The sequence below is a fragment of the Acanthochromis polyacanthus genome, chromosome 1 (genome assembly GCF_021347895.1).
Source record: "Acanthochromis polyacanthus isolate Apoly-LR-REF ecotype Palm Island chromosome 1, KAUST_Apoly_ChrSc, whole genome shotgun sequence".
NCBI classification, from domain to species: domain Eukaryota; kingdom Metazoa; phylum Chordata; class Actinopteri; family Pomacentridae; genus Acanthochromis; species Acanthochromis polyacanthus.
The window spans coordinates 47,413,148-47,429,332 of NC_067113.1; the positions used below are offsets into that span (position 1 = coordinate 47,413,148).

General features: G+C 37.0%; 1 protein-coding gene across 5 annotated transcripts in view; it reads right to left on the reverse strand.

The window, feature by feature from the left end:
• The window catches only part of usp6nl (USP6 N-terminal like), a 118,090-nt gene that overhangs the window by 48,448 nt on the left and 53,457 nt on the right, over window positions 1-16,185 (reverse strand). Inside the window, exon 1 of one of the 5 annotated variants that reach the window (XM_022193754.2) lies at window positions 2,849-3,015. The exons of the other annotated variants lie outside the window; for them this stretch is intronic. Coding sequence (XP_022049446.1) covers window positions 2,849-2,897 — 49 coding nt within the window. The 5' untranslated portion in view covers window positions 2,898-3,015. Of the gene's footprint in view, window positions 1-2,848; window positions 3,016-16,185 lie in introns of those variants that run through there. 5 annotated transcript variants of the gene reach the window in all.

A 16,185-nucleotide genomic window follows, 5' to 3' on the forward strand; every position in this document is an offset into this window, starting at 1 on the left:
TTTTAGTTTCAACAGAACAAGCAATCAGTGTCTTCTTTTACAACTTGCAAAGGACATATTTTACTACTTTCTGACACTTTACAGACCTAACAGTTGAGTAATTAATCAACTCTAAATCACAAGCAGTTTCTGGGAGTTTTTATTCATTGTGGGCTAATTTTTTTACTGCACTACCAATTCCTGCAGCTCTATGGAAACAACACAACCGAAACTACATGGAGAGAGAACCCAGTAATGTCTTCAAAGGAAATTTAACACTGTTTATTTTTGATTGCACACGTTTTCCTCTCTGCTTTGCGTAAACACTGTCTGAAGTTAAGTTGAAAATTCTTTGAATTTTTGTCTTGCGACTGTTGGCAGCTGAGTCACTAAAGGAGCTCAGAATTTTGAGATTTTAAAAGAATCTGAGTCGAGCTAATGCTTTATTTTTGCCTGATTTTTAAATGACGTGTAGAACAAATAAAAAATCATTGCATCCCACAGATGAGTAGTTCAAGGACCATTAAAAATTTGAAAATCTGATACAGTTTTCAGTTTCTGGCTCTGATAAATAGTGTAATATTAGCAAAATCTTTAAAGATAAGTTTTCAAACCTCTTGGTAGATTTTTTTAAAAGAAATAATTGCACTAGTTTCTAACTGTGTCAGCCAGATCTACTGTCAAACTGATGCTTTTAAATGCTGCCTGAACTGAAGTTAGTTTTCAAATCTGTGTTTCACAGCATGAAATAAAACAGGTTTATTATGACATATGTTGCATTTATGACTTATTTCCCAGAATCAACACTGACTGAAGTAAAACTGAAACTTGTCGCACCTTTAAATAAGAAGTGACTCAGATGTTCTCACAATGACGCAACTCTTCACACACAGACACCAAGTAATGCTCCAAACAAACAACCGATGAGGCAATGCTTTACACCACACTATTATGTATCATTACCGCGCCTCCAAAACAATCATCTGCTTCCCAAAGTCTGTATTTCCGAACCTGAACTCTGATACATAAACGTGACGCAACCGCCAGAGTCCAGAAAAAACTGATCCTGAGTGTAGTTCACAAGCAAATAATTAACAACCATGTTTTCCTGCTCACTAAATCCTGCATCTAAACTGGATAAATGCAGATTCATTGCCTAAATTTTATACTAAAACAAATCAGATCAAGCTACTGTTAGCTAAACTCTACAAACACAATCACAAACCTCAACTGTTCACAATAATAAGGAAATTCAGACACCACTGTGGATTTTCATACATTTAAAATCGGATCATATTAGCTTGTAGCACCTTCAAAATAAAAGCTCACACATTCAACAGGTGATGTATCACAACCCATTATTACCAGGACGTTATATTTGGAAGCAGACTGTTGTTGAGTCTCTGCATCATCACTGGTGTGCCGCTAAACCAATGACATCATTTGGATGTTCAGAGTCACACTGGTCTGAGAAACACAACATTACAGTCACTTCTTAGTGTTGCATGTTAACCCTATGAGCCCTACACAGGCTATTTGCTGCATAATATAACTGCCTCTACTTTAAAGCTCTTATCTCTGTCATTATAAGGACTGTTCATACATGCTGTACCTTGTTTTTTTTTACACAACAGTCTCTGCTATCCAAATTTTGTATCATGTGATCTGAAAATACTTGCAACTTTAATTCAAATTATGATGTTTTTACATGTATCTCACCATAACATGCCAGCAGCAGAGATATACCAAACAAGAAAAATCCAGTAGCCACTTTTTCTTGTGAACGGCAGATTCCGGGATCGCTACTGACTACGTGCGCCAATTTCAAAACCAGCTTACACTTTACACACTGAAAAACAACTAGTTTCATCAGAAAATGAAAGTTCTGCTTCAATCATCTGTAGTATGAAACATCATTGTCACTTATTCAGCCAAGAGAAAGAATGGAAATAGATCAAAGACATTAGTGCAGATATGGCGCAGGCTCATTAGCATGTTAGCATGTCTAAACTGGAGCACAACACCTGTGAAAATGTTAAAAGGATAGATGTTTAGTCCTTAAACATGGTTGTTAGAGGCTCTAAGTGGTAATATTAGCATTTTAGCATTTGCACACTTCGCAATGCGCCTGTGGGAGTCTTAAAAACTTAAAACAATAAAAGCAATTCAACATGCTAGTTAGGGTTTAACATTAGTCATTAGCACGTGTACACTAAATACAGCAACTGCAGGGGTGTTAAAAAGCTTACTTTCATATGCTAGTTAGCATGTTAAAATGCTAATAATCTTAATAAAGTGTCATCATTAACTCGCTATAATATCAGTTTATGGCTAAAAGTGACAGCCATCAGTTTTACAAGTAATTTAGGCTTGTTGGTGGTGTTTCATAAAATGTCAGGCAATTATCACAAAAACTATCCAGAAATCCTTTCAATAACTTGTATAGTAGAAGTTACATCCAAGTTCACCCTCATATATTATGCATATTAGAAGCTACAGACACTGGCAAACCACTAACAAAGCTCATTAGCAGAGATTTCAAAGACAAAAACTGATTTTTGTTAGAGGGTTCTGGACCAATATTTGCATCATTACTAGAAATTTTCCTCACAAGTTCCATTGCATGACAGTGTTGCCCAAAATTAAATTAAATTATATAAACCAGTTCAGACTAAAAAAAACAAACACTGATCAGAATCAGGACAGCCATCAGTTTAGAGGAAGTAAAGACATGCACAGCTGTCATTGAAGAGTCTGTTTGACAAAGGAACTTTTTGCACATCTATGTATAAAGTGTTAAAAAGTCCAGACATTTATTCTCAGCATTTCAGTGCTGGACCTTCATCATCAACTGGAAGTTTTCTTTTACCTCTTTTCAAGCCATCCAGTGGATCGTCAAAGCGAGCTTTAGTCCGCATCGGTCACAGATAAACCAGCTCCACCATGAAACAACCTGAACTAGCTCATGCCATCGCTGTCGCTACCAGCAGCTCCACAAAGAGAGGAAATATGGCAAAGAGAAGTGAGATCAGAGACGCTGCTGTCACAAAGCCACCATTTGTTAGCCGGACAGACGGAGTCATTCCCACTCACAACATTCCCCACCCAAACACAACAACAACACAATAACCGGCTCCATTCAGGGAGGACAGAGAATCGCTGTTTGCAGACGCTTTTCACAGAAGCTTTTTCCAAAACATCACCAAATATAAAATGTCAGCGGAGCTGTTTATGATCAAGAAATGGACTTTTAAAACTGCTCATCAACAGGAAGAGAGGACTTTTTATTAGACTAATCATGCTGAAGCTATCTGATTATTTATGTGCATTATAAAAGCTGTATTTGTTCAATAATCTCATTTAACTTTCTGGTTTGGTAATGTCTATTTTGCATGAAAAAAAACAAGCACAAAACATAGAAATACAAAATGCCAATAAACAGACTAAACATGCCAAAAACCAGACCCAAAAACAACACAATTCAAACACAAAGTGAAAAAACAGACAGAAATAACCACAAATCAGACACAAGGCGACAAAAAGACATAAAACAACAAAAAAACAGACACAAAACAACAACAATCAAGCACAAAATAGCAAAAAACACACAGAAAACACAAATCAGACACAAAGCAACAAAAAACCGACATGAAACAACAAAAACCAAGCGCAAAATAATAAAACCAAACACAAAATGCCATAAAACAGACACAAAATGACAAAACACAGGCATGATAAAACAAGAACCAGTCGCAAAACAACAAAAATAAGGCACAGCCCCCCCAAACCAGACACACCATGACAAAACCAGACAGAAAATGACAAAAACGAAACATTTTCTTCCTTTAAACTGATGTTTGAAGTCTGAGAAAGCACAAAAATCTGTTTTTTTCTTTCAGTATTTTGAGTTTGATGTTTAATTTTTCAGCTTTAACTCATTTTTCTACCATTTTCTTCATTTTCCTTGAGTAGAACTAGATGCAAGAGAAGTCTGATTTTACAGTGGTGTAAAGAAAATACTTAATTTGGAAAACGCGGAAATTTCAAGTTCATGTTCCTTAAAATTAAGTTGCAGTGATGCAAACTGTTCATTTAAGTACATCCAACTTTAACCAGCGACATTAATATTATTTGTCAACTTAATTTGGATCTACTTAATTTAACTGTGTGTTTCAAATTAAAGTAAATTAGATACTAGTTGGAACAAGTTAATTTTAGGAGTAATAATCTTTAAAGCTTGTGTTTGCGCTACAAATCACACATGATTAAAGAGGAGAAGTACTTCCCTGAACTCTAATTAGTTTGTTGGTTGAAGTTAATTGTATTAGGAGTAGTTGTAACTCAAAAAGATCAAAGCAAACTGTTTTTTTTTGTTGTTGTTGAGCTCAAACACTGTTTTTTAGAGCTCAGAGTTTACGAGTGGATGCTGGGAAACACAGAGAAGCACATGATGACATTCTGATGACAAACAGTTTCCATTAAAACTTCATTATGGAACGACTTAATGTACTGTGACGGGTCTTGTGATGTGGCGTATTGGAGATGAGAAGGAGGGTGGCGGTTTGGGAGGATCGAAAAAGCAACAGGCAAAAGAAAAAAGAAAGAATAAAGTTGTCTTGTCATCTGGGTTTTATCACTGAGCTGCATCACTACAGTAAATATCTGTTTGTGGATGAAGAGCTGTTATCACTTCTGAAGAAATGGAGGGAGAAGCTTTAAGGCTTTAAACCCTGTTAAAAAAACCATGTTCCATCTCCCATCAGGAGCATTAAAGTGAAAAAAAAAAATCATCCCAGTCGAGTCTAAAATTGTTTTCCTGCAAAATGTCTGCATAAAAGCAACTTGTTTTTTTTTAAATTTCTCTTTGTACAAGAAGTCAAAAAACTCTTGAAGCAAGTATAAAAAGGTTTTTCGGCAAAAAAGTGAGAAAATTCTGTCGAATTTCTCCTTGTACAAAAAATCTAAACCACCTCCAGCAAGTATAAAAATGATTCTTCTGCAAAAATGTCTGCAAAAGAGTGCAAAAGTTTGTTTGTTTCCATGAATCCTTTCTTCTGCAAAACTTCAAAATGTGCATTCAAATACATTATGGTGATCTGGATGGAGTATACGTCATCATGATGTCTAGTTACTGCAGAGGATGAACACCATCTTTCTGCAGCAAACATTCAAAATTAAAGTATAAATCAAGCTTAATATAGGACTTTTTGCTAATGCTAGTTGCACCCATGCCTTCCTACAATGCAGAGCAAACTCAGCACTGGACATGTGGCTGAGAACACTTCCACTGTCAGCTGACTAACTTCCACAAAGTGACTTTCTGGGCAGAAGACAAACAGCCGGATCCTCCAAAATGTCAACTGTTATAAAGGGACACACATCTTAAGCCATCCGATCGATGCTAACTGAGCGTGCTCAGTGCAGTGGACAGCGTCTCCTAGTAACAGCATCCGTCAAACACTGCCATGGGAACCGCACAAACGGAAGCTTCAACTTTAGAAGCCATTTACACAACATCTACACAAGAAATGAAAGAAATATGCAAAGCAACAGCATCATTATGGTTGATTTTTCCTGAAGCTAAGTGAGGAGAACTGAAATCTCATTTATTTATCAGCAGCAGTATCGTATTTGTCACACAGCCTGGAAGGATGTGACAGTAATTTGGCTAAACTGCAATGTTTCAGAAGTAAAGACAACATATTCAGACAATATGCTTCTCAAAATGTCTTTTTTTTTTGGCATTTATTCAGCTTTTCTCTCCCCAATCTGTGTTCTGTCTGCAGCTCTGTCTCTGAGAGGCAAACATTAAAGTGTTTGTACGTGGCTAGAAAAGAAAACAAAGGAATGAGCTTACTACACCGTAAAAATGAAAGTTTTTCATAGTACAATCACAGAAAGTAGTATTAATATACATGACTAATCAAAAACAATAAATAAAGCCATAAATCAAAAATCTGTATTTTACAAAGAGTAATTAGTTCTTTTACAATGTTTGACTATTTTCTGCACAAAATATCATTATCATGTTATCTGAAGAAAAAGTATGTATATCAAGGTTTTAAAATGGCTCAAAAATGACTTATTTCCCAAGTTTTGTTAAATTACACATAATAACCCATAAAATCACAATATATCACAATGTTTTACATGTTCACCGTAAAACAACCACAGAAACTCATGCCCACAGAAAATCTGTATTTGCGCAAATAGGAATGTTTGACAATAAAATCTCTATTTTTTTCTGTATTAAAATCAGCAAAAATACCATAATTCGCAGATATTGCCTGTAATTTGAAAGAATATTATGTATATTAAGAATTTCACAGATTTTTCTCTATTTTGTTAATTTACAGAAAATATCTAGAAAACAAACAATAAAAAATAAATAAATTCATATGATGACTGTAAAAAAAATCCAAAGTGTGTAAATAACATCCACAGTAAAAACTTGTATTTTTGAAAAAAAAAAAAAATTGTTCTTTTTTTATATGTGACCACAAAATTAGACTGTTTTACTGTATTCACCTATGCTAAAATATTATTTTTTACAGACATTTGCTGTCATTTTCACAGTTTTTATACATTTCAAGATGAAGGAACAAGCGGAATATTCAGATCTCGAAATTAATATTCGGATACCACCATAAGAACAGAATAATATTTAGCAGTATTTCCATGTGAAATGATGCTCAGAGAGAAAGTTGGAAGAGACTGAAAGTCCTGGTCTCACATGCAGAGAGTTTTCTTCCTGAAGGGGGCGTGGTCAGCATCATCTCAGCTGCATTTCAAGCTACAGACACTGAAAAGCTTGTTCAGAACAAAACCTGGAGTTACACAGTCAGTGAAATTAATTATATTTGTAGTATTCTGAGCTGAAAATAAACTCTGAAACTACTAAAGACTTTAGTTAATTCACCAAGAAGCGGTACAATATGGGCATTTAATAACGGCTGATTTAGGCGTCTTTGGATTTGTAGGCATTTGGCCCCCAACTGAAACATCGGACAACTTTTGTCGACATGTTTTTATTGAATCTGACACTCTGTTTGCATTCAGAAACATCAGAGCGCTGCAGCTCTCATATGACGTTCCCTTGGGCCAAATATTAATCAATATCAAGTGTCTATCGGTGGGCGAAACTGCAGCTGGGGAAGATAATTAGATGCAACCGTGCTGTTCAAAGAGGCTAAAAGTGGGTACAGATCAGAGGCAGTGCTAAATAAAGATGCGTCAACTGTCCCAGGAGGGAAACAATCACATCACTGCTCCTTTAACTCATTTTCAATCATTTGCTCCCAATTCGAAGCACTTTAGGCTGCGTTCTGAGCTGAATGATTGTTTAGACTTCACAGAAAGTCAATAAAGTCGCTGTTCCTCATCGGAGACTAGTTCCTCAGTGGTTAAGGCTCGTACCTGAAGTCATTTCCTCATGTCTCTGGCATGCAAACAGAACACGCACTCACTTTCAATGCCATTACTCCCCCATTAAAGCTGGATTGACTCCGGCGCTGCATTAAGGTGAGACATTATCGCCCTTTCAGCTCGACAATATTTAAAAGCTGTCTAAACAGGCGGATTTAAAGGCTGTATCCCACCACTTAATTAGCTGCCATCCTCTAACAGTCAGCATCTGCGGATGACAAATGGCGGAAAAGATGCTTCTGTGGTTCACAGAACTTTGAATTACGAGCACAACTGTGGACATCAAAGCTCTGTGGTTTCCTCATCACTGACAGGGAAATGAAAGCTGACCTGTTTTTTTTTTTAAATTCTACAAAGAAAAGACAAATTTTAGGGCCGTAAAAACAACTTCTGCACACAGGAAATACATGTTTTTAATCTGAAATCAGTACTAAAATGCTTTGGAGCTCTAAACTGGTGCGACAGACACTCATAAAAATGCAGTCTGAGAACAAGTTTGATCAAACACCTCCGAGGCTGTTCTCACTACTTCCCACAGAAACCGTGAAAACACTGCGACTGTCACCAAATCGTCAATAACAAGACGGGACAAGTCGAGGCAGGTGGCGTCGAAAAACAACCGTTGTCATTATGAGCTTTCACTGCACAGCCGGAGATCATGAAAGGTAGAATAGAACAAAAAAACACGCAGAGTTTAAAGGCTGATATTTGTGGAATGAAGCTGTGATAGCCTAAAGTTTTCTATGCGTTTCTTAACCCTCTGATTAGGTTCATCTCTCAGGAACAGCGGTGATGTTCCTGGATATGTTTAATTATCCAAAAATGGCAGAAACCAAAAAACTTCATTACTAATCATTTCAATCAATATTTAGTGTATTGGTGTTCTTTGTCTCTCAAAGATCAGTGGTTCAATGATGACAATTCACTAATTTTTCATTAAAAAATGTATGTTAACACATTTTTAAAGTTGCATTGAAAAGATCTACATATAAAACACAATAGCTTTACATGACACTGATTTCTTTGTAATTTTTTGAAAAATTAACACAAGACACCTCTTCTGTTGAGGGTGCAAATAAGTTATTAAGCCGAGCAGAAGAAGTTTCATACCGAAAAACTTACTTTCACGCAATTTTTTTGGCTTTTTTTTTAACACTTTAAAATGGGTCATTTTGACCCGCAACAGAACAGAAGGGTAAAAGTCATCTCACTTATTTCTCACCTCTGTGATTTGCTTTGCATTTTCCTGCAGCTTAAACATCGTGTGCACCTTTTAAAAGGAAATTCAACAAGGATTAAATACATTATAAACACACAACTTCCAAGATTTGGTCTCGAGTCTCACATATTCTGCATTTTTCTCCATAAATTTCATTATTAGCAAACTAAATTTCGACCTGCATTGGGGTAATGTGGAATTTATGAGCTTTGATGAAAGCTATTATGACCGGACAGTGATCTTTAAGGAGGGTTTCACAACTGTTTTGAAGTTTTTATAGCAAAGTTTGACTCAAAATCAATTTTTGAAGCAACAAATAGAAAAAAAAAACATACAACTGTAATTATTTTACTGTCTTGTTCATGTGAAGAGGGTATCAAGGCATTCATTAATATGTATAGTTTACAAAATATACCAGATTTAAGCAATTTAAATCAAATTTATTGACTTCCGGTTGTACTATATACCTTTGCCAACTCGTCAAGTTTTAGTTATAATCCACGTCTGTCCAAACGTGAAATCAGAAACTACAATTTTTGGTCAAATTTTGTCATTATTATAGCATTACTTCTGTCCCAAAATTGGATTTGTGAGGTCACATTAATGTTTGACCACCAAAATCTAATCAGTTCTTTGAGTCCAAGTCAATGTTTCTGCCAAGTACGAATACATTTTCTTAAAGAATTTTATGCCACCAAGGATACAGTCTACATTAATGCATCACATCTGATCTATGGTTTAGATATTAGTGTTAATGGTATTAAAAAGAGAATTAAGTCATTGCAACAAGTGATGCTTTGGATGGTCTCTTAATGCTCCGTAAAATATTTTAGATCTTCAGAGTGAATATTGACCTGAAGGTTGGCGTTAAAAGAAATGCATCACAACTCAAATTGCAACCAAAATACATCCACTTCGATACTTTCACCAAGTTCTTCTACACTAACGGACAAACGGACAGAAATCCAGAAAATATAATGTCTCTGGTTTAATATTTTTGTCAATATGGAGGCATAAAATTGTGGCAGTTAAGCTAAGAGGCCATGAAGATCACAAACAGGAATTTGCATCCCCAGTCAAAGCTATTATTATTGTTGCTCACAGGTATAGTCTTTACCATCAAAACTTCTCCACAACAAAAGAAAATTAAAAGTCATTCCTTTTGCAGCTTTACACCTTCACCACATCAGCACACATCTAAACTCAGCAATGTTTGATGGGCTACAGAGTCATTTGATGCATATTTTAATAAGACGAGGTGTGAGGCAGCGAGCGGGGATCAATACAGTCGACTAAATCTGACACGAGCGGTGAAAAACAACAGAACAAGCTTTCAAATTACGCCACTGCAGGAAACAAAGCAGCATTTTGAGAATAATCTGAGCTCTGTTCTGTCGTGAAAGCCGACGGCGGCTGGACGAAGCGAACCGCAGCTTTGCCCTTTAGGGAGGACGGACAGGCAATTAGCCCAACTGCTACAGCATGGACGTCAGCAGGCGGCTTCAGCCCAACACCCGCTGGGTCTGGACTGTCTGCTGGTCCCTCTTTAACGAACCAGCATGCGGTTTTTCCCTCCACACACGAGCATAAACACACATTTCCAAGTCTGCACACCCACATAATGCCCACAGATGTTCACAAGTCGGTATGCAAAGTGGCGAGATGTGTCCTTGTTTCAAGCTCCTGGTGCAGTGTTTGAATATGTGACTATGAACCTTTTTTTCCCCTTTAGTTGAGAGTTAAGATGCCACAGCAGAGTATAGAGAGAAGCAAAGAAAGAGATAAAGAAAAAGAGAGAAGGGAGTATCAGGGTTGCTGAATAATGCAGTGAGATACTGAAGCTGCTGACCAGGGGAAGACTGCAGTTCGGCGGAGGCTTCTTTAGATTTGATATCAATCCAAACTGCTCGGCTACACTACAGGCGCTGCAGAGGAAAGCTGTGGTCGTACAGGGCCGCTGATATCTGCAGATCCTCCCATGCTGTGGTTTAAGTGGAGGGATAATGCGTGTGTAGAGGAAAAAGCTGCCACATTTCACCGCTTTGATCCAGGTGCTGCCATTACATGGCACGACAAAGAGTGCATTTAGGTGTTCGACAGACTCCCTGCACCCACCTGACACCCATAAACTGAAGGCCAGAGTCAATTTTGTGAGCAGGTTTGAGATTTTATCAGCTATTTGGGATGTTCCAATCAAGTTTTTTGCCCCGGCTCATTTAATATGTAGAATCTGCTCAGACGAGTCCCAATCCAAAACTATTTTTCGAGATAATATACACTTCAAGTGCATTAAAGTTATTAAAACTGAATTTCTGCATCCAGTCTGGTCCTTAATGTTACATAGGTGGTCATGAACCTAGTTGTATAGCTCCATTAGGACACTGTCTGAAATGTACCGTTAGAGGGTAGGATGTACTGAGGCTCCACGAGCTCCAAAATATGTCTAAAAGAAGCTCTAGTATCTGGTTGCACCACCAGGTGGCTCTTCTTATTCTTTAACACCGTTGCAACTAGAGGTAGGTGGCCACTTGCACAATAGACAGTTCATGTTAAGCAGTGAGCATTGTGGGGGTTTAACAAGGGGCACCATGACAAAGACTTCTGTGCTGCTTCATGACCTCTGGCCATATCCCAGTAGTTTATGTAACAGAGCTTCACAACATCAAGTGTCCGTTGAATAAAACAGCAATATTAGCACAGGACTAATGCACTCAAATTCTGTCATTCATTGATTAGTTACTGATTGATATTGGTTAAGAAAGTTATTAAAAATTTGCACCCTAGGCATCCTGCCACAAATTCTGTTCTCCCTTTCCAACTTAAACAAATAATTAGGTTTAGCTTTGCCAGAAATGTTTGTTTTTCTTGTACTACTCCAGGGTTTCAGACTAAGGTTTTCACTGGTAGAACTGCTGTTATTAGCATTCTCAGTTGGTCCCAGTTTAGTAATAATCAGCTTTATATGCTGCTAAATAGTTACTGTTGCATACCTTGGGTTGGCATTAATGCCCAAATTGACAGTAAGAATATTTCAAATTTTTGAACTATTTAAATCTGAAAATATATATGTTTTGACACCAATCTTTTCCTCGAGGTTGTTTGATATCACTCATATAAACTGAATACAGCCTCACTCACTGAACACCTTCTTATCAATCAAGACTACGATTTACCACTGTTCCCTAAACGCCTCAGATGCAGGTAGATGCTAACTGGTTGTGCTGAGAAGCTTCTAGTCTCCACCGAGTTACTGCAGCACAGCAGAGACAAATAAATAACTTAATAAAACTTATTTTTAGGGTCAGATTTATCAAAGTTTAAACAGAATGACTTTATTTAAATGCTCTGGTTTCCAATTTAAATGTCGATCGTGTTCGTTTAACTGTAGGAAACCAAACACTTCAATTAATTGTGGTTTAATTTTGCAGCCCTAATACTCACTGCTATCTACTGTGACTGAATTTCATACTTTATCTTTTTCACTGGCTTCTGTTTCTGCCTCTGCCTCTTTTCTCATTTTGTTTTCAGAAATAATCACCAATTGATCGCTTCATCTTTGGAACACGGCAACAGTTAAATGGATTGTTTGAAGCTTCGGGCACGAACAGACTGACTGAGCCAGCGAAGAAGAAAAATCGGAGTCTGAAATTGCATTTTGATCTGATGTGTACGTGCAATTTAATTTCTTATTTCAACATGCAACCCATTACAAAACACACTAACGAGTTCATTAGACCCTCAGACAGACAATCTTGAAATCATTAATGAATAGGCATCTCAGCGGTTTGTGGTTGGATTTTTTCAGGGTTGTTTCATTCATTTTTTCCATATTTCAATGTGGCTGCTGAAGCTGCAGCTGAATTTATTAATCACAGCTCTGATTGTGTTTTGGGTTTAAGTCCTGGAGGCTTCCCAGCTCAATTCTCTGCAGGTTTTGGTTGAATCTGGAGATAATCCCTAAATCGGACTGAAACACGGACATTGTTTGTCCAATATGAATGAGTCACACAAAACACAAACACACAAGCAACATAATGAGATCCCCAAGTAATTCTAGCTGAGTGCGAACCGGACAAACTGCTTTAAATGAACGTCCAGGTCAAGGCCTTGAGGCTCTCGTTGGCTGCTGTAAATCAATACACCAACAAATTTTTCTTTTGCAAAAGACAAATATGTGTTTTCTAACAATTTCCTGCCCTTCGCTTTGCTTCCTCTCTCATAACATTCCCTGGTCAGCTCTAAGGTACCTGTACGACATGAAAACAGAGGATTTCTAGTGGAACGAGGGAACTGAACCAGGAATTTTCTGTTAAGAGGCCATGAAGGAGACCAAACATGGACCCCTTGAAAGACCAAAAACCGATAAATAAGTGAAACCACAAACTGAGCCACAGGTACCAACAGATTGCCTGAAACCTCCATGCTACAGTGGGAGGTCAAGGTCGATGCTGGAACCAATCCAAAAGAAGACATAGATCTAATAAATTGCCAACTTTTGGCCAGTTTAGACCATTGGCACCATTGAGTTGTGGTTCTACAGATTATGGGATAACTTACTTAAGATGAGATAGACCTCAGACTATATTATTGAGCTTTTTCAGTGTCTTCAGTGGTTTTTCTGACACATTTAGACTCACTACTGCTATTTCTAGTATTTCTGTGGCTCACTTTATGCTTGTACTTACAATATTTTTATTATAAAGGCTCATTATTAGCTGTGGTGTGGAATTTCTCAATACTATAGCTCAGAATTAGCAACCGTATTCAACTGACAACATTCTTTCTCAGTACTGGAATTGAAATTATTGCCCGAAATACCCCCCAAAATTTATATTTAGATCGTTAAATTAGTGTTAAAAATGTGCACTGACTACTGAAATCATGGCTTGAATTACAAAATATGAGACAAATCCGAAATTCTTTGGTTGAGGGCAGCCCTGTTCTTTTAGTGACTTCCTAGTTAATTTTACTTTTTCCTATTTTTAAAAATATCAAAATCTACGATAATTACTTCATTTTTACTCTACATATTGTAGACCTGAAATGATTATCTAATTATAATGATTCATTGAAAATTTTTTGCTGTTTTTCTTTGTCTCATATGGATCAGAAGAAAAGTATTTTTTGATCTCCAGTGAGTCTTTTTTCAGCACTAAAAGTCGTCTTTGGCAAATCCAACCAAAGACACTTTAACCAGCTTTGAAGGAAAGCTGCAAAATGATTTTTTAAAAAAATGCTAATTGTAGTCAAGAATAATAGACATTTTAAATATTAAACGGTCAAAAAATTATCCAAAAATGATACATTTCTGTCAAATTTGCCACCAAAGACTCATCAACTTTACTGCATGTTAACTAGTTACGCTTATGGTCCCCAAATGCCTGTTCTGAGCCAAGTAAATCCTAGAAGCAGGTTATTTTATGACATTTAATAGAAGAAATGATGACACAATTAATGAAACAACCAACTGAATTAACCATTAACAAGAAATAATTGCTAGTTGTGGCCCGAATTGCCAAGTCTTAAAGCGTCCCAAGGGGAAAAGATTGATAAACTGTCCTCCAAATTGCTTTACTACAATGAACACAAGTGTATTGTCATAGCTCATGTTGAAGCGTGACCAGGATGACGGTTTTACAAGACCAAGAGGACATATTGTTCGGTGTAATGAAGGAATTTCTCTTTTGTGGTCGCCACTGATAAGGATAAAGAGCCACCATCAGAGACCTGCAGAGCTGCTTTCATCTCATGTCGTCGTCGTGTTAAAGCTCGATGGCATCGAGTGTCTGCAGCCAAAAACGTGAATTTGTGTGATCTGAAACCTGGAGACTGTCGCTAAATCTGCCTGCATTGATCCAGGCCAAGGTGAGTGTCTCTGCAGGGGGCTGATGGGCGGAGATAAAGGCGAAAAAAACTCAAGTGTATCATTAAAGTCTTCACCTGGGAGCCTGTGAATGTGCCCCGAGCGATCAGATAAAAGGCGTCTGAATGGGTTCGATAAAAAGTCTATTGAAAAAACAGCCTACCTTCACAATCCACACTAAAAAACACTCCACAATGAGCACAAAATGCTGTTATTGTACCGCAACTTTCCACTGAAACCTCAATTCAACTAAACACGTGCACACTTGAACACAACATCTGCCTCCATCTATCATCTACCAGGACAAAAAGCATTTTTTTTTACCCCAAATTATTGATTTCCCAGCGGAGGCTGAGCGGCGCCGCTTTACTCGCCTGGTTTAATTAGTCCTCCAGGAGGTTAGCTGATAAATTAAGGCTGTTATTGAAGCCAGCTGGCTGCGGACAAAAAGCATTTTCTACCTGGATGGAAACCTTCAAAAACAAGAGTCCTTCATGGCTTCAAAAGCAGGAAGATTTGATGTTTCTGGCACCAAATATGATGGATTAGTTTAGCAGAATCTCTTTTGTGGTACAAATCCAGAAGAAAAGGTTTCCTGGTGTTGAAAGAAAGCTGAGAAAAGGGAAACGCAGAATATGAAAAAGCAATTTCACAGCCTGATAAGTTCAAAGAAAACTCAGAAACAGACTGAATAAAGTGGAGAAAACAGCTTTTTTTGTCTTTTCTAACAGACTGTAAAACTTTAAAACTGTAAATTTAGTCAGATTATTCTCCACAGTTAATAACACTGAACTGTATCAATCTTAATATGTATTATAATCAGTTTAAGTAGTATTTCATGTACTATTTATTGGGTTTTACTGCCTAATATGTAAATTATTCAGGTAAAAATCACATCACTGCACGGCTGCAAGATATAAACATCAAATTTAATGACTGACAAATGTTTTAACCTGCAAATACTATTGTGATGGGTTGTTTTGACATAATAATGTTGCTTCAGCTTAATATTTTGTGGAATTTAAAGTCAAATTTCTGCTTTAACGGATTTAAAACTAAATTCAAACGTAGATAATTGAATGAAATTGGCTTGATAACTTAATTTTTTTCACTTTGAGGTCAGGATTTCAAATCCTCTCTCATGCTAACTCAATGCTGCAGCAACAAATCAAAAAAAAAATCATGATTACACCAAATAATGCTTAAAATTCCTTTCAAATAATGTATGAATATTTCTTGGAATAATTAATTTTTTACGAGTGAGCAACCTAAAGTCTTACATTTTATGTTAACACTCATTTAGTACATAAAAATACTTTTGATTCAAGGGGAAAAGCTATTTAATATAGTTTGTTTGTTGGCTATAATATCATTAAAAGTTGAAATAATTACTTTTATTGCAGCCAACTAGTTTTTAGAGTGTAGAAGGCACATACCTCATTAAATGTGGTTCAATAAACAGAAAGTAAATATACAGAAGCTGCTTTTTTCATTGAAACAAGAAGTAAACCACCAGAGAACATAAACTACAGTTAAAGCGTTCAGCAGCATTAAAGCTCAAACATCACACTGAATCTCAGCCAATCAGAACGCAGGACGGGAGGTCAGAGGTCGTGGAGTCTCCATTACCCCGAGCAGCTCGCTTCATTATTCACGGCTCACCAGAGAAATGCAGCAGCTCGACGCTCAGAAGCACAGT